General features: G+C 39.7%; 2 protein-coding genes across 3 annotated transcripts in view; both read left to right on the top strand.

The window, feature by feature from the left end:
- ING3 (inhibitor of growth family member 3) overlaps positions 1 to 4,853 on the top strand; it is a 28,662-nt gene extending 23,809 nt beyond the window's left edge. Inside the window, exon 12 of the mRNA XM_059171683.1 lies at positions 1,211 to 4,853. Within this exon, the coding sequence (XP_059027666.1) occupies positions 1,211 to 1,327 (117 nt within the window). The 3' untranslated portion in view covers positions 1,328 to 4,853. The remainder of the gene's footprint in view (positions 1 to 1,210) is intronic.
- A 6,486-nt stretch (positions 4,854 to 11,339) lies between these two features.
- The window catches only part of CPED1 (cadherin like and PC-esterase domain containing 1), a 277,556-nt gene continuing 269,884 nt past the window's right edge, over positions 11,340 to 19,011 (top strand). Inside the window, exon 1 of one of the 2 annotated variants that reach the window (XM_059171684.1) lies at positions 11,340 to 12,335. In XM_059171684.1, the coding sequence (XP_059027667.1) occupies positions 12,087 to 12,335 (249 nt within the window). In that variant the 5' untranslated portion in view covers positions 11,340 to 12,086. The remainder of the gene's footprint in view (positions 12,336 to 19,011) is intronic. The other variant, XM_059171686.1, reaches the window with a different exon arrangement.

Raw genomic sequence — 19,011 nt, forward strand, 5'->3', positions numbered from 1 at the left:
AGGAAGCCTGCAGCTAGTGCAAGTGGGGGGTGGTATAATGTGAGGTTATTTTCCTCCTATCAGTGTGGTGTGTCCTATTGTATCCAGCCGCTGTCTGCTGGTAAGAGCCACTTGTGATATAAAAAGTAAAGGAGGTTTGAAAGAAAAGAATTCCCTTTTTTTGTTGTTGTTGTTGTTTTTTACGAAGCTTAATTTTGGTTAGAGATAGATTTTTATTGGATACTGAGAATCTTTTTTCTCATAATTTCACTCCCTCCTCACTTTCTCAAACCTCCAGCCCCTTTTGTTCCAGCTTTTCCTGCAGAGGAGTAGCAACCCTGAATTCTAAAGAAGTAAGAATCCATAATGTTAGAATCCTAAGGTTAATAGTAGCAGTTTACAATTTTTAAAAATAACCTGAAGATTGAGCAGGTTTGGCTTGGTACATTAAAGTCTGTGCTCTCCTGACCAGATAGGGTCCCAACAACATGTTCACATAGTTAGAGAAAGACTGTCCTTCCACTTCCCCCTTTAGAATTACTTGTGGGCTGTTTGTGATTATTGTATAACAATATTGCCTAGTCCTTCCAAGAACACCACTGTAACCTCCTGGGGAAGTTAGTGGAAATGATGCATTTCGGTGAATACCCCATCATATTCTCTGATTCTTCTCATTCCTACTCGTGCTCTTCTGAGTGCTAAGATTTTCTGTGCAGGTGTAGAACTGCTTAATATGTTACAGAGTAGGATACCTCTTCTCTGCATATGTAGGAATAGATCTACCCAGAGAGGAATGCCAAGGCATCCCTTTATGATTTTCATTGCAACTAGCTCATACTACTTTACAAGGGAGTGAATAAGGCTGAATAGTAAATAAAATCTGTAAAATGTATTTGCCTTTTTTGTGAGAGATCCATCTCACTTCTTGTCCTTGAAAGTTAGTATCAACTTACTCTCTGGCTTAAGGAGAATTAGTGAATTTTGTTCATTACTTGGGATCATGGATATAGATGACATTAACCTTTGAGTTAACAGAGATGCATACTTTTTCTATGCCTCCATTTCCTTATCTCTTAAACCTATCAGTGGGTTTCAGTGACCTATAAATCAGCTCCTCGATCTAAAAGTTGTTTCCATGAATCTTATTATTAATATTCAGCCTAGTGGGCATATTATACTCTGTAATCTTTGGAGGTATTAAAAACTATTTCTCTGCCATTTTGCTTTCCAGTGCCCAATAGAATGGTTCCATTATGGATGTGTTGGGTTGACAGAAGCACCAAAAGGAAAATGGTACTGTCCACAGTGCACTGCCGCAATGAAGAGAAGAGGCAGTCGGCACAAATAAAGGTGGTCGTTTCATTTGAGGAAGAAAAAACTTCAACTAAACATTTTATATAGGACTTGAAAAAAGAAAGAGAAAGAAGACACAATGCATTTCCAGGCAACCACTTCAAGGATTTACATAGACAATCCTGTAAGATCTTGAACTTGAATTTTATGGGTTGTATTTTAATAATGTAAGTAAATTATTTATGCACTCCTGGTGTGCTACGAATATTATTCCAGTTAGCCTTGGATTATTTCAGTGGCCAACATATGCAGACATTTGTACTCCTCAACCATTTTCTCAAAGTAATGGGCATTCTATAATTTAGACTTCAGAGAATTCCAACGATGAAGATTTTAAGAAAAGTATTTTATATTCAACAGGTATGTTCTGCTGCATGTACTGTACTCCAGAGCTGTTATGTAACACTGTATATAAATGGTTGCAAAAAAAAAAAAAAAAAAAAAAGTCAGTGCTTCTAAAAAGAATTTAAGATAATGGTTTTTCAAATGCCTTTATAATAAGCTTTGTTTCTTTGTGAAACTAAATTCAGCAGGCTGAAGGAAATGGTTCATGTGATAAAGTGGGCTGGTGTCCTCTAGAGTACCTGGGTACATAAACAGAAACTCCTGTAGGTAAAAACGAATCTGTGCCATTAGTCTTTATATGTTTCTGCATCTGGATAGAGTGCAGTTCATGGGGGGAGGGGGAGGGGCCGAAAGGGAAAGGGTGTTAAAGTGATACATTTTTATACCAAATGTGTTTATTTTTTTGTGCAAGTAATCCTTAAAATTGGAATTGTATTAGGTGTTAAAATAAAGTTTTTAAAAAATTACTTGTATTTATACTTTACACACTTAATAAGGAAAATTTCTTAATTCCAATAAACTTCCAGTTTTCATAATCTAAAAAGGACAGAGGCCCAGGACACAGAATGCTGTGTCATCTTTGATTTCTTTAACAGTGCTTGGAATTCGTGACGTGAAAATAGGGGAAAGACATTTCTAATGTAAATTTGAAATGCAAATGTATTTTTCTAGAACATCTCTCTGGCTTTTCCTTCAGTCTAAGAGACATGAAAGAAGTCTAATTATGGTAGATAAAATGAAAATAATGGTAATAGTTGTTTTGACTTGAGGCAGTGTGGCCAATTGAAGTAAAGAGACCTCCTGGATTGGAGCTTAAAATGCAGTTCTATTTTGGATACTACCACATACTGGTATGATGGTTAATTCACATTTTGAATCACTCTGGGCCTTATTAAGCCAGGGTGATGCTGGCTGCAGGATGCCTGTAAAGCACTCCTAAGGTTTTTATTCTATAGGTGCTATTTTAAATTATAAACTTTGCATAGTGGAGGTTTTATTTCAGGTATACTACCAAGTCAGGTTGGTAGAAAAATCCTTAAAACTTTAGAAATACTTATTACATCATTTCTTTTATGTTGAAACTTACTGGGTCCATTAGATTTCTGCTTTAATCAAAACCACTTATGAGCCTCTTAGAACTTATTCAGAAGACCATAAAATCTATGCAATGCTACCCAAAGGGAATGGGTTAGATAGAGGATTTTAGGGGTCTCTCTTAGCTTCACGAATCCTCAATTCTGAGCTGTTGCAGACTGATTTTATAGCTGGACAGCCCATAAAACAAAGTTGGTTCATTTGTGGGGATTCATGATTTCACAGTATCATAAGTATCATGATTCCATAACACTCAGTATTTTCATGGAGATTTTATAAAACTTTAAGAAATAACATATAAAGTAGCATTCAGTTAGCTTATTAGCATGTTGCCTGGAGATAATCTGTGGTATTGTTTAATCTTCTAATTATATATAATGACTTTTCCAAATTCATTCATTTTCTAGGAATTGGTCAAAGGAAAAAGCCTTACATGTACAGCCTTATTTTAAGAGAAAGTTCCTTGTCTGAATCAGGAACATCCCTATTTCCAGCTGCTGCAACCCCTTTCCATGTGTGAATTCCACTGCTTACCAAATCACCTGAAAGCATTTTGACAAAATTTAACCTCAAACATTGACTATTTTATGAAGCCTCTCTAAAGAAGGAAACCAAACTTTCATTCCCTTACTTAGTAATTGGTGGAACCTGATAGTATCTGAGATTATATATATATAGATATGTATATATCTATATATATATATAGATAGATATGGGCCAAAACATGGAACTACCTCCTCAAAAAAAAAAAAAAAAAAAAAAAATGTGGCCAACTATTAATATTCTTTGAGACATTTACACCAAGGGGTGAGATAAGCATTTTTGCTATTATAAAATACAGATTCAAAATCCTTGTTCTGTAAAAACTCATGTAACAATTGATGACACAAAAGTCCAAATGTAGGTTCACAATTTATAGGTGGTGAAAACTGAGGCCTTACTGGTGTGGAGTGTACATTAAAATGTTCATGGTGACACATTTGAAGCAATAAATGGCTTAATTAAATGCCTAAATGAAGCTGAGTGTTTGATAAACACACAATCATTCTTTTTAAGGGCAGTTCATTTTTTTTGCTCTTTTCTCCTTTAAAGCTGATGCCACATACTTCAGATTTTTAACCATATTTGGTTCGTGCAGTGTTAGTGCCCTTCAACTTTAGAGCTCAGAAATGGGCTTGTTGACCTAATTAATTAATCATAGAGAAACCAGTGTCTGATGCACTTGGGTTGTGAGAGGTGAGATAGTCTCTGTAGACATTGCAGTGTCTACAGTGTCCTTCAACTCATATTTTTAAAAGAAATCTCTACTGGATGGGCTTTAAGAGAAAATGAATACCTCAGAAGCATTTATTTTTGTGATTTTACAAACGTTGAGCACCTAGATGTTGAGAACACGCGGATGGGGAGGAAGGTACTCGGGTTTGGGTCTGGGAGGGACGAGGCTGTTAGCAAGTAATTGCGGTCCGCGGGAGGACGGTGTGATGGGCGGATGCCTAAAGCCCTGCGAGGACACGGGGAAACTTCACAGAGGTTTCCTGTGAACTGCTTCCTAAAGATACACAGAGTAGGGAAGGTTTTTCAAGGCAAGAGACTGACAAGGGCCATGTACACCATGGTAACTGACAAGTACTCTGGAAGGTTGGACGTCCAGTAGGGAGACGGCAGTTCGGCGGATACAGCCAGAAACCTAAGCGAGAGTCTAAACACGAGCATTTCACTCTGCATCATAGAACTGCTTGTTGATGAGAGCAGTGGTGGCATTGGCATATTGTTGGCTAAATACATTCTGATTATTTTTACAGTTTAATGAAACTGTAGCACTTTTTTCTTATTTCAATGTAGGGATGACGCAGGTTGTCTTTAACTTGGAAATTGTTAAAAAAAAAATTCTAAATTTAAGGTGAATCTTTTCTCCTGGTTTTCGAAACTACGAATTAAAATTGCGAGTGAAGGTTTTTTGTTTTCCTTATTTAGATGATAAGATTTACATTACCCAGACTGTAATTTCTGACCCAAGATCTTAATATTCCTGATTTGATTCTTCTATAGAGAAATAAAGCTTAAAGTGATATAAACATGAATTGACTTCAGAATTGTTTTTTGTTTTTTCTTGTTTTTTTTTGTTTTTTTTTTGATCGAAGTTTAACATAAAGAAGACGTATAGCCCTTTCTGGCCATTTCCATTTTAAAGTAGTAAGTATATATACTTCATAAGTCAATAAATAGTAAATTATTAGTCATTATTACAATTTTATAAATTATAAAATATTTATTAATAAATTATTTATTTAATAATAAATATTTGTTATAAATTACTATTTTTATTTGAAAAATATTAGCAGTTTCTTAGTAAATTCTTCAGGGCCAAATAATCTAGTTTTTGGTTAATCCAGAACCACATTTTACTTTTGTTCCTAATAGCAGAAGAGACCATAAAAGAATATTACAGTCATCCATTTCTCCCTGCTTATTAAAAACTCAGAACCCAATGTGGGAAACGAGGGTAGGGAATGTATACACTTGTGTATGTGTTGCTTATTCCCATTCCCCCATTTCTGCTTACCTTCTGCTTACCTATATTAAAGAGTAAGAGTAGTTTTTCTAGAAGGGTGGGGGAGCAAAAAAAAAAGTAGTTTTACTTAGGAAAGTGTATAACTGCTAGTCTTTAATGATGAGCTAGTTTAAAACATTAACGTTTAACATCAGTCATAAGGAAAAACTGGTCATATTTGAATTTTTTTGCATTGTAGAATCTAATCCAGTAGAGGGACCCTCCATGCTAATATATTAAAAGAACAATTATAATAGGTACTAAGTACTTTAGAAAGCTGCCTAGGTTAAATGTAATACAGGAGGCCAGCCAGAAATATTTCTGAATAACCCTTTGAAATAAATATGAGTTAGCTATTTAGAATTTTGCTTATGTTTTACCAATTTTACTAATATTGTAATTAATATTTTAACTAGCTAGCAGAAAGTTTTAATATGACCTCTCCCCAGTATTTCTCATTAGAACTTTAAAAAATTTATGTCCGTATCCTTGAAGAACTTGTGTATTTATCTTTAATATGACAAATGGCTATTTTCATGAATGGTTTTTGCAAATGTGCCAAAAAGATGTTTTCATTTTACCAGTGCTTATCATTTATAAATGTTTGAAAAAGAGTCCAGTTGTCTGTTGAAGACAACAACAAAATAAGTTTATATATTAGAATCATATGGTTTAGATATAGGAGTAATCTTTTAAAATTTAAGCGGTATATATATATATATATATATATATATATATATATATATAAAAACCAAAAAATCATCCATACTGTATCAAAGAATGTGTCCTTCGTACTCACCGAGATTAGCTAAATGATTCGCCTTCATTGGAGTGGTAAGATAAAACGTCCCTCCCTTCCATCCCCTATCAAACATCCGTCTTTTAGGTAGTAAATTTGATGCTGTAAAAATTTCAAAATATCTTTCACTTTCTGAAAATATGAATGGATGATTGAATTATAATTACATTTAAAAAAAGAAACTAAATTATGTGACTATCCTGTGACAATTTTTGGAATGTATTATGGTTTCCGCAGGTTTACAGAGAAGATCTGATGTGTTTAATTTAAAAAACACAAGTTGATACTATGTTCATGTTTTATAGAATGATAGATTAAAACAGGAATTCTGGCTCCATCCCAAGGTGTGAATTTGGCTCTAAAAAAGTAAAACAAATAGTGTAATTCATTGGATTAAATGTTTGCCAGTCTACCTGTGTGCTCACTGATTGAAGTGATTCTTTTTCTTTTTCTTTCGTTTCTTTCTTTCCTCCCTCCCTCCCTCCTCTTCTCTCCCTCCCTCCTCCCCCTTCCTTTCTTCCTCTCCTCCCCCCCCTTCTCCTTGCCTCTCCTCTCCTTTCCTTCTCTCTTTCTCCCCTTCCTTCTTTCTTCCCTCCTAACCTCCTGCCTCTCTCCATTCCTTCCTTCCTTCCCTTAGACTGTGTGCATTAATATGGGTCTGTATACATGTATGTATACATATATCTCCAAATATGAATATATAGTCTTTTAAGAGGATGCATATTTTTTTTAAAGATTTTATTTATTTATTTGACAGAAAGAGATCACAGGTAGGCAGAGAGACAGGCAGAGAGAGAGAGAGAGAGAGAGAGGGAAGCAGGCTCCCTGCCGAGCAGAGAGCCCGATGTGGGACTCGATCCCAGGACCCTGAGATCATGACCTGAGCTGAAGGCAGAGGCTTAACCCACTGAGCCACCCAGGCGCCCCATAAGAGGATGCATATCTTAAAAGCAAATCTGAGCGACTTCAAGGAAATTATGTGGACAAAGTTGCATTTATTTGAAGGCGTGGTATAATTACACATTCAGGAAGTGGTTAAAATCCCAGTGTCATTGCCACAAGCTGCACAGGTAACACGATTCTAACTTAGGTAACAATCAGGCAGCCACATATAAAAATTATGCAGTAGCTATTCTTTGATTAAATTTCAGTTTTCCAACCTTAGTCCTCTAGTCATTTTCGACTGGATGCTGCTTTGTTGTGCGGGGCTGCCCTGGGCCCCACGGGACGTCAGCAGCCTCACTGGCATCTACTTATGAGATGCCAGCAGCATCCCCCTGGGCCGGCAAGCTGTGACAACTAAAAATGTCTTTAGACATTGCGACATGTCTCCTGGGGGACAAAATTGCCCCTGCTGTGTTGCATGTTACCAAGATGTGAAATATTTCCTGTGGGAAAAATGGAAATCGTATGGAAACTGTTTAAATCTATTATGTATAAACCTCCACAAATAGGAATTTTTAAATCACTTGCCAGGAGACACTGCTAGACGCTGTAAGGATATGGTGATGAGTAAAATAGTTTCTGTTACAAAGCAGTTCATACTGTAAAAAGATACAAGTATACTAGTCACTAAAATACAGGAAAGAATTAGATAAAAGTCATCTAAAGTGCTTATACAGAAAGTTGTGAAAAATGAGTAAAGCAACCAGTTGAGAACTCTGGAGAGCTGGAGACTTATGTCCCATTTAAAAAAGGCAGCGCGAAGTGTTCTTCTATGGAATCTTCAGGTGATTTGCATGCCCAGAAATGCTGGGCTAGTGGGCAATTTAAAATGAAAAGCATCAGAGTGCCTGGGTGGCTCAGTGGGCTAAAGCCTCTGCCTTTGGCTCAGGTTATAGTCTCAGCGTCCTGGGATCAGGCCCTACATTGGGCTCTCTGCTCAGCGGGGAACCTGCTTCCCCATCTCTATCTGCCTGCCTCTCTGCCTACTTGTGATCTCTCTCTGTCAAAATAAATAAATAAAATTTTAAAATAAAATAAAATGAAAAGCATCTAGTTCAGAAGATGTGTTCTGTCTGGACTGTTGATTCATCTAGAAACTCGAGTCTAGTAATAGAATACATTTTCAAAACTCCTTCTTCAGCTTCTTCAAAATACCTTCTTTCACCCTCTCCCTTCACCGCACACTCCATACCAAAAACCCAAAATGGAACATACATGTGATGGAAGAGAGGTTTGAGGAGGAAGATTGTTCTGTTTTGTCTGCCCTTGAAATGAGAAAACTCTAAAAGGCCTGTCACTCTATTGTCCCAGGCCAATGCTGCTTACAGATTCTTGAGTACTGACATGATCAAGGAGAAGGGTACTTTATGAAATTACTTGCACGAAGCACTCGGTCTGAAACCCTGCCAGAACCCACAGGTCTGTATTCCTACAGCACGTCACCCTCCCACCCCTCTCCCTGGAGCAGCTTCCTCTGTCTTCATTGTTCCCTGTTCTGACGCCTTCGGACTCTAACACATGCTCCTCCTTAGCCTTCCATCACAGCCGGGCCATGAATACCCACTACTTGTTTTCTCCACCTACTGCTCACGCTCATCCCACTCTTGCTCTCTTTCTCCCAAACCAGCATCTGCCACCAACCTCCGTCTCAACAGAACAGAGGGAAGAGAACATACTAAATGCTCGTGTTCGCCTTTGGGCTTCTGGATTACAAGAGGTCCAGTATTTGATAATTATCTGTTTTTGTGTCTGACACCACTCCAGACTGAGCTCGACCTCAGCATCGAAAACATAACAGGCATGCGCTGAGCATGCATTCTTCCAACACCTGTCCACAGAACGATTGGGTGCTTTCCGTACATTACATCATCCGGCATGCCAACAACACTTCAAAGAAGGCCCAAGTGCCCTCTTTCTACAGATCACTCATTTAAAGACAGTTAAGATGCTGCACCATGCTACTACCCAGACTGGGTATCCGAGGTTGTCTGTGACCCCCTTGGGCTATTTGGTGTTATTTCTTGCTGTATCTTCCTTTCCACTCTCCCTCTTCTCACTTAGCAGATATCCTTTATGTATGTATGTATGTATGTATGTATGTACTACCATCCTCTCCCACACCGTCAGACTTGGTGTTTGAAACAGGAAATTGGGTTTTTCAGGCCGCTGGTATCATTTCTAGAACATCAGTTGTCCACTTTCTTTCTGATCCCTGTTGAAGTCTTGCTATAAAATCATCTATGCTGTTGTCTCATGTTTCCCAGCCCAAAGGCACTATGGTTTTAGCATCTTGATTTATGTTTTCTTTCGTATCTTGTACTCAACAACTTAACGATATATAAAAATGGCCCTCCAGATTCCTCAAACTCTGTCTTTCACACTTTTTGCCTTAATAGAAATGCATGTCCATTACTTTTATCCTAGTAAAGAACTTTATCTCATTCAATCTCAACACAGGAACACTTGCGATGTAAAGATCTCATAATTCCTAGTATCTCTCAAATCACATTGCATCAACTAAAAATATACCTTCCAACATTATTGTTTGGTCATTTTTCTTAAAACTCTCTTGGCTTCTAAAATCAAGTGACACTTCATTTTTTTAAAATTTTTTATAAACATATTTTTATCCCCAGGGGTACAGGTCTGTGAATCGCCAGGTTTACACACTTCACAGCACTCACCAAAGCACATACCCTCCCCGATGTCCATAACCCCACCCCCGTTCTCCCAACCCCCCTCCCCCCAGCAACCCTTAGTTTGTTTTGTGAGATTAAGAGTCACTTATGGTTTGTCTCCCTCCCAATCCCATCTTGTTTCACTTCTTCTTCTCCTACCCACTTAAGCCCCCATGTTGACACTTCATTTTTTTTTTAATACTTTTTCATTTGTCATGAGATTGAGGACTCTAAATCTATAAATAAAATAATATTAAACACACCAGAGGGGGATATATGCAAGAATTGGGATAAAGCTAGCTTTCGTGTGAATACTTATTCTGTAAAGCTTTAATTTGTTTTATAAAGGTGTTAAACGAGTTTCTTACAAGTAAGGAACCAGAGAGGCCCATTTCTCTAGGGGGCGCTCCGTCTCACAAAATGTAAGTGTGCATGACCGACGGAAGCGTTCCTTTCAGGGGTGTGGGCTCCCAGAAGAGCCCCAACCCCCAAGAAAGAGGTTGCGTTAGAAACCGGTTACAAAACCTATTTAGGTTCAGAGCTTTTGGAGAATGTGCGCTATGATCCTAAGCCAGTCCTGTGTAGCCAGGTTTCGCAAAGCAGGCGCTGGAAGAAGAGCTGAGCCGCAGGCCCTGGACGGACGGCGCTTCGCCTTGGCTTTCCCTCCGCTGACTCGGCAGGAGTAGATGGATCCAGTTTGCAGAACACTGCCCTGCTAGGGACGTCCTCGTGGCGGTGTGCAGAGCGTTAGGTTGTGCGGGACGGTGCACAAAGCCCGCCGCGTATCCCTTTCCGCAGAGCAAAATCACCCGCTACTCTCCACCGACCACAGGAGCAAAGAATCAGGCAATTAGCCTCCGAAAGGCTCGGTCATTAGCCCGGGAAAGCAGCCGGGTGAGAGCAGTTAGGTGCCCCCGCGGCAGAAAGACGACTTGCAGGTATCCCGGTGCACACTCGGGCTTTCAAGATCCGGGGTCCAGGCGTTACTCGAGACCCTTTTATCCCCCACAAGAGTGACCCCCATGCCCTCGAGTAAAGATCCTTCCAGTCCACGCGCGGAGTTCGCGTTCGTCTCACCCTCGACCTTTGCCGTCGTTGGACGAAGGACTATTTGTTTTTCCGACGCCGTGAGAAGGGAAAGCGAGGACCCAGGGCGTCAAACATCCGACGTGTATTTAAAATTCTGCAGCCCGAGGGGGGAGGCAAGGCGCCTTTCCAGGCCAGGGAGAGGCGCGGCTCCCAGGCTGGGGCAGCCCACGGTGTGTCACCGCGGGTGAGCTGCCCGGGCGCTGCGGCTGCCCCGGGGCTCCGCGCCGCCAGCCGTAGTAGCCCCGCCCCGCCCCGCCGGCCCGTGCGGCGTTGCTCCCCCGGGGCCCCCGCGGGCGGCCGAGAGAGCGGCGGCGCGCGGGGGGCGCTGTGCCTGCGGCCGGGCGTGCGCGTCGGGGGTGGGGGGTGGGATGAACTGGAGTCACACGACTGGCTGTTTCCTTCCGAGTGCTCTTGGCCAGCAGTCCAGGAGGGGATGATCATGGAAACTTTTTTTTTTTTTTTTTTTTTTTTTTTTTTTGGCTAAAAGGATGAAAACGGAGTGAGTACATAGAACTTTGAACTTGACGCGCAATGAGACTAATACAAGCAGAACCCTAGCAGTCACCGGGTCCCATCACACCCGCATTCCCTTTTGATGCTAAAAGCCGAGAATGCCTACGGGACAGTGGCCGCGTAGAAGTGGTGGAGGGGACACCTCGGAGAAAGGCGAAAGGCTGCAAGCCGGGCGGCTCTGAACCTGGAGGAGCCCTGGGGCACCGCGGAGGCAGCCAGCCGGCATCCCGGGGCCAGCAGGCACTTCCCTTTCAGTCTGTTGCGCTCTTCAGTGCTGTTTCCAGGCTCCACACTGACTCTGGGGGCGTTTTCTTTTTTCTTTTTTTTTTTTTTTTCTTCCCCCTGTGAAGTTTTTGCTGTGAGTTTAAGGATGTTTTGGAAATAAGGCATTACCGGAAGCAACAGTCTGGCAGCCTGGGGGTACGCTCAGGTTGTTAGTTGCAACTATTATTATTATTTGGATTTTTTGTTTGTTTTTTTGTTTTGTTTTGTTTTGTTTTAACCCGGGCCAGCCACTTTTCACTGTCATCCATGGAAGGGATCTTATTAACCAACTCAGACTTTGGGGACCTATGACTCTTTGGCATGACCCCTTCGGAAAGTTCTTCAGCGGGGATGGAGCGATCTTGATTTCAATTGTGGAAAGAGAAGGCTGATCTGTATTTTTCATGCTGACAAAAAATAGCTGCTATGACTTCTCCGGCTACGTGGACAGGGGCCAAGTGAAGCTGAACTGGTCATGGTCTGTCGTCCAGTGTTCCCTTGTCGCCGGCGATTTTGTCCCCGGCCCTTCTTGGTGGGCTTGGTGGTGGCAGTCTGTCTCTTCTACCAGACCCTGACCCTCCGAGGGACGAGGAAGTTCACACCCACTGTCCCTGGGGCTGCCACGAACACAGCCCCTGACACCCGGGCAAGCAGATGCAAGATGGGATTCTCCCCCGACAGTCAGTGCTTCCTTCCCTCCGGTAATGCACAGGATATCAGAAAGGTAAGATGGTCACAAGCTTAGCCTTGACATTTTCTGTAAAGATAGCAGTCTGCCTCTCTCTGTCCTTTCTGTAAAACTAAAATTAACTTCCATGAGATCTGAAAGGGATCCAGAGTACACAACGGCCCAGAGAGTGACCTTATGACAGTGAGACACATGCTAGCTTCAGCTTCCAGAAAGTCGTGGCCATTATTCTGTCTCTTAGAATTTCACTTCCCCTTCAGCTGAATGAACTAGACAATTGGGAGTTGGTGGGAGTATATGAATTCTTTATAAAGTTTTAGGATTCTGAGAGAGATGAGGATTTACAGTTCAGGAACGTAAATCAAAGACTCATAAAATTTGATCAACATTGGGTGTTCCCTTAAGGTAATCAGTTTGAGTGCCCAGACCATTCCAAACTCAAAGATATTCCAGAATGCCATTTTATAATCGACTAAATCGATTTTAAATTGGTGAGCAGATTTTTCAGGCAACGTATTTATTTCTGAACCATTTAAAGGAAGAGTATAATGTTTCCTCAAAAGAATTGACACCAGGCATTTTATTGTTTGTAGAATTGGGAATTATTAGTTATTCTATACTTAAACTATTCTAATTAACTTTACTAATTGTTGTTGAGTGTTGGAAAAAAACACAAAACACGTAACTCCCCCCACACAAGATTTCTGTTTTAATATACCACTCTGCTCATGCCTGTCAGTGAGAGGATGACCTTTAAAATAATCCAGTCTAAAAAAGAAAAAGGAAAACAAAAAATGCACATGCAAAAATTCATGGCAGCAAAGCCACTGATTTCAGTGCTCCAGCAAGAGGTATAGCAAGATAATTTAGGAAGCTGTAGGTCCTATCTCATACCTGATTTGGGTAGATCCTACGACTGTGGTTATGTTTGGAGCAGAATTTCCTATTGAAATTCTAATGCCTCCATCCGAATACCATCTTGTTTCAAGAACTTTATGTATTTCCTTTCAGATTCATAACCCTGTGAGATAGGTAGGGTGCACACGCTCGCCATCGTTGCACAGGTAAGGTGGCTGTCAGAGATGTGTAGGCAAACCACAGGGCGAGCAGGATGACCTGGTACAACCACTTGGTTCCTGCCATGGCACTGGGGCTGAAATCAAAGTTAAGGTCAAGGCTCTGATAGCCATTGGTGAAAGCACAACTGTAAGAACTTACTGAAATATGATATAATGGGTTAGAACAAAAAAAATTTTTTTAACTTTTGAGTGACTTAGTTTATCAACAATGTCAAGAAACATGACAAAGAATAGCAGATAATATAACTAGAAACACTCCCAGATGAAACTGTAACTACGAGTGTGAGTCAGTTATTGACTGTTCTAACATCACTGAAGAATCTGTATTTTTTCTTCATTTGAACTAGCATTAATTTTTATTTGCATTTTTAATACATCAAATTTCTAATGGGTGTGAACTGTGACTTATAAAGTCACTTCTTGTTGTTTTTCCCCCCAATATTAATAAATATAGTTTCTTTAAAAATACTTGAAATGGTTTTGCTCTTTTTTTCTTTAGTTGGTTTTGCTCTTTAAGTAAAGAGCAAAAATGGGTGCTAAGAATTTTCAACAAAAAGGTTTTTATTCATTATTATAGCTCTTCTTATTCCCTGCTTGACTTCATGTGACTCCTGCTTTTGCCTGTAACACAGGCATATGTTAACTGTTATTTGTAGGCTGTCACAGAAAATTCCATTTCAGCTTTGGATCTCCAGCTACTTATAAACCATCTGAAACTTATTGGCTGCTTGTGTAAAGTATTCACTCTAGAATTTTCCTCACACACACACACACAAAAGCCATGACTTTTCCCCTCAATTATTCACAATCTTAAATATTTCAATCATAAACAAGATTCTCAATTCACAATTATAATCCATAAGCCCATGGATATAAAAGTAAATTTCCAAACATTTGCCATGTATCTCTATTTTTAACTGACTTGTGTCAGCCATTGGTTTAGAGCCAGTTTCTATTAGAGATAGAAAGGAAACTAGAAAGAATCATGTGGAAGTTAGTGAAAACCAGTTCTCCTTGTAATACATGTTCAAAAAAAATCAAATAATAATCCAGCTTTAGAGATTAAACATTCTGTAAGATCGCTAAAGTAAAGAAACAGATGTCTTTGGGATCAATGTATGTGGATCATCCTCAAAAAGAGCGACCTTCTGAAGTTCATTAAAGAAAAATCACTGATGGGTGCTTGTGTAGATTTTCCTCAAGACCTAAAATTAGCTTTTATAGAAGAAGCATTGTTTCTGTCTAGAAATTTTAGGTTTGGGTATGACTTTTATTTACAAACCAAAATGTTCATTTTTCTAGGGCTTTCCCTTGCTGATACCCACCCATTTTAAAGTGATTTTTAAAGTGACTTAAAACAACTGATTTTTGACCTAAGGTTCATGGATTCTAGGAAGTATTTGGATTTAGAAGATGACCACCAAACACAGACATGTCCCATAAAGTATTGTACACATGCATGTGTGTACATTTGTCTGAGAAAAACCCCGATGCCCTGCAAGTAGTCAGACCAAAGGAAATACTAAGAAACAAAATGCTTAAAACAGCAATGCATGTAAACTTTCACTGTTCTTCCAGGAAGTATAAGTTGGGTTTGGATTTATAAATCTGAAAAAGGAAAAAAAAAATCTTAATGAAAGAATCCCCATGCAAGGACATGTGGAAAAGCGTTACATTCAGATAAACATTCTGAAACTAAAATACACTCACAGAGACTTTCTTGGATCACAGTTTTCATACTTTCGTGAATAAGCAGGAACTATTCCCCAGTGGCTTTGGTTGTGGTTCTTTCTAAGAGAAGACCTTTTGTCCTTTATCAGTCTAGCAACAGAGGGTTCTATAGTAGCAGATAGTTAAAAGTGCGTGACTGTGCCCTTAACACCTTTGCAGCTGGGACGTGGTTCACTGTTTGAAACTGTTTTCAATACAGATTGAGATCATGGTCTAGTATAGGCCAACTTTCCATAGTGAGGGAGTACTCTCCCTCTTCTGGCCAGATTTTCATTCTTTTTTCCGTTTGAACTTTCCAAAGGCCCTTGCTAAGCCGCTGTACTTTTGTCATTTCTTCAGGGTTTTCTCCCAATCTTAGTTGTCTGAGTTTGGGCTGATAATCTGCCATGTCTTAAAATTATATTAATGTAGTGTGTCAGCTGAAGACAATTCTACTTGTCTTCATTGAAGTAGATCGCTCAGTAGATTGATTTGTTTTCCTGGAATCTAACACTTAAATATTTCACAACATAGGAAGCACATTGAATTATAAACAGACACAATGGAAGAAAATATGCCCAATATACATCCTTAGTTTATGTTCCTTTAATGGAGGCTGTACTCTTTGGAGAACACGTTTATACTCACCGGAGCCATGTGTTACTGATTACCTCCTGTTGATGCTCCACTTGGAGAATGAGTAGTTCTTCGTTGCTCGACTCTTCATTCTCCATGTCTTCTGGACTCTCCATTCTCCTTCAGTGACTCTTCTCTACAACTACACTTCCCAGTATATGAGCATAATGCAATGCAAATACTCAAATCTTTACATACAAAAATGCTCTGTTTAACTTTGTGTCTCCACTAATGCCTAATATATTTAACATTTGAAAATTTCTAAAAATTGCTTATTTCGCCCAGGTCTTCTGGAGACAGGACCTGAGCCAAGCACTTAAATGCTAATACTCTATTGGATACTGCAATCCCAGGGATGCAAGAGCAGGAGGGGAAGGAATAGGGAGAGCAAAGACAAGTGGGTATGTTTGTGAGAGACATAACCAGGGAGACTGTATTAAACTCCGCATCTCAGAACAAGCATGGTAGGGAAGGGTCAGGAGGGACAAGCAAGCTATCTCTTGGTTTTTCCCTTCTTCTGTCTTTCCTTGGTTAGAACTGTCCCATGCTACTTCCACATGGTGTTGCCTGGAGTCTTAGGATGGCCACTGGGGAAGCCAGGGTTTCAGTGGGTGCAGTCCTGTCAGGGAAAAGGTGGTTCCTCCTTCTCAATCAATATGACCTATAGGAACTCCCAGGTTGGTGGTCATGGTAAAAATGGTGTCCATGGATTACCACAACCATGGCGTGAGTAATGTCCAGGAAGAGTATGTGAGGCAAAGTGATCTGGTGTCTGATACAGTAATTATGCTAATGTTGCTTCCTAAAAGCCACAGAAAATGTTGAAATATGCACTTACTCTTGGAAAATGGCATCACTCCTTAAGTGAAATATTTATAATCCTCTCACTGAGAGCTCTCCAAATTAAAAAAAAAAAAAAAAAAAAAAGCTCACTTCATCTTTACCCTTTGTTTTCCTAATTCAGTGCATTCTTTCATTTTCTTCATCCCTTCAGTGACTCTCTGTAAAGCAGTTTGTGCCAGACACTATACTAGTCACTGGTGACACAGAAGAGATGGATAAGTAGTTAAATAAATGCTAGGAAATCCATAACTTTAATAGAGCACTTCGAAAGATGAGCAGGAGTTCGAAGGGATAGAGAAAAAGAAATGTTTTACAAACAGAAAATGCCACACGTGAAAAGAAGAAATTAAATGGCCTGATAGATTTGGAAGATTCGAAGTATTGTATGAGTGGAGGGTATGTGTGTTTGTGTGTGTGCAGGTGTGTGTGAAATGTGTTGGGGGGGAGCATAGCAGGAAGGCAAATAAATGAGGCAGAAAATTCAGCAGAGTCTAGATGTGGATATGTGGGCCCGATAGAGAGTCTGAATTCTATCCTGAAGGCAGCAGGGAACCCCTGAAGAGTGGTAAGCGAAAAAGGCATAAGTAGATTTATGTTGTCGAGAACATTCCAGAACACATATTGCAGAATGGACTGGAGGGAGCAGAATTGGAGGTAGGGGATCCAGTTCCAAGACTGTTTCCCAGTACCTCTTCTTTGCCAAATCTTACTTTCCTCTTGTGTTCTTGAACGCCTCCTTTCATTCAGCCTTTTCCAGAATCGGTTCCAGAGTTACTCTCTCTTAGTTACTCTATTGCCATTTCAGACCTTTCCATTGGACCATGCCTTCTGTCAGTAAACATACTCATAACTCATAACATAGTCATAAGAAAGCTAGCCATAAGCTTTCATTGTACCCGGCAATCCACTTCACCCAATGTGCCCTCCTCTCTCCTTTCCTCTCAGAGAAGCTCTGGATTCACTTCCCGGCCACCCCTACCCATCCCTTCTCCTTTTCATTTAGACTCACATCAGTGAGTCCGTGGCTGTCAGATGAAATGATTATTTTCAATCCTCATCCTTCTTCTCTGAAGCATCCTACAGTATTGGTCAACAACTCTTTCTTGAAATTTTCAGTTCAGTGACAGAATGGGATTATTTTCTGATCTCTATGGATAACTAGTCGTCTCCTTTCACGGTACATTTCCTCTGGTGCTAAAAGTAGACATCGCCAAACTTAGTGTATTGGGCCTTCAGTTGTCTGTTTTATAATTTCCCCCTGGTAATGATATCAACTTTGTCTACCATTAATTTTTCAACCTGCAAGATAACCTATCACATAGATTTCTAGTTTGGATCCCACTCTTGAATCCACCATGTGCATCTTTAATTTCCTGCTATCTTTTATTGAGGAGTGATAAGAACTGTGAAAATCCAGATGTTTTTCTTTCAAAATTTTCATGCCCAGGGGCGCCTGGGTGGCTCAGTGGGTTTTATATTTTGTGTCGATTACCACGATTAAAATTTTTAAAAAGGTAACAATTAAAAAGAGAAAAAGAGGAACCTGAAAAAAGCTGTGGCCTTTCTAATTTGGACAGGACAGGACTATAGATTATTCAGAATCACTTGTTTCAACCAAACTCAACTTGTATGTTGTTTCCCTGTCTGTTCTCCATTTCCCTGACCCCTGGCCTATTCCTAGATGCCCTCTTTGTGGTTTATATAATGCCTCTAGACATGCTGTTCCTTTTTTAGTTCTGACTTCTGACTTCTGATTTCTCTCTGAGACTACGATGTACTTTATTATTCAAAGTAATTTATTACTTTATTACTATTTATTATTCTAAGTAATTTTATTATTATTTATTATTACCTCCTTTATTATTCTAAGTAATTCTTTATTTATTATTTATTATTTGTTTGTGTTTGTATGTGTGCATGTGTATGTGAAATGTGTTAGGGGGGAGCACAGCCCTTTATTATTCTAAGTAATTTTAGTTAGTATCACCTTAGACCAAGCTTCTATGACTGGTATAAATGGGTTTTTCCCAAAAGTCCCCCAAATGAACCCAGATAATAACTAATTAGTATTCCAAATTTTTAGAGTTTACCATTACAATCTAATGCTTTGTCCTCATTGCTACTAACCTAGACTATTTTCAGTCACCTAACTAGTTCCCTTTCAATCTACTGCACATTCTAAGCTATCTACGTATAACTCCTATAGCATCTCTCCTAAATAGCCTTCAGTAGTTGTTATACTGAACCAATTAAATTGGATAGAATCCATCCCTCTCATGCCTAGTGTGTTCCAACATACTTTTCTGGTCTTAGGTCCCACTCTTCTTTATTTGTAATCCGTAAGCAAGCCATTCCCTTGTTTCCAAATGCCACCATCTCTGCCTTTGCCTGGAGTCCCCGCCAGCAAGTCTGTCCTAATCTATACCTCTAGACATCTTCACAAA

Source organism: Mustela lutreola, chromosome 4 (assembly GCF_030435805.1).
Source record: "Mustela lutreola isolate mMusLut2 chromosome 4, mMusLut2.pri, whole genome shotgun sequence".
NCBI classification, from domain to species: Eukaryota; Metazoa; Chordata; class Mammalia; order Carnivora; family Mustelidae; genus Mustela; species Mustela lutreola.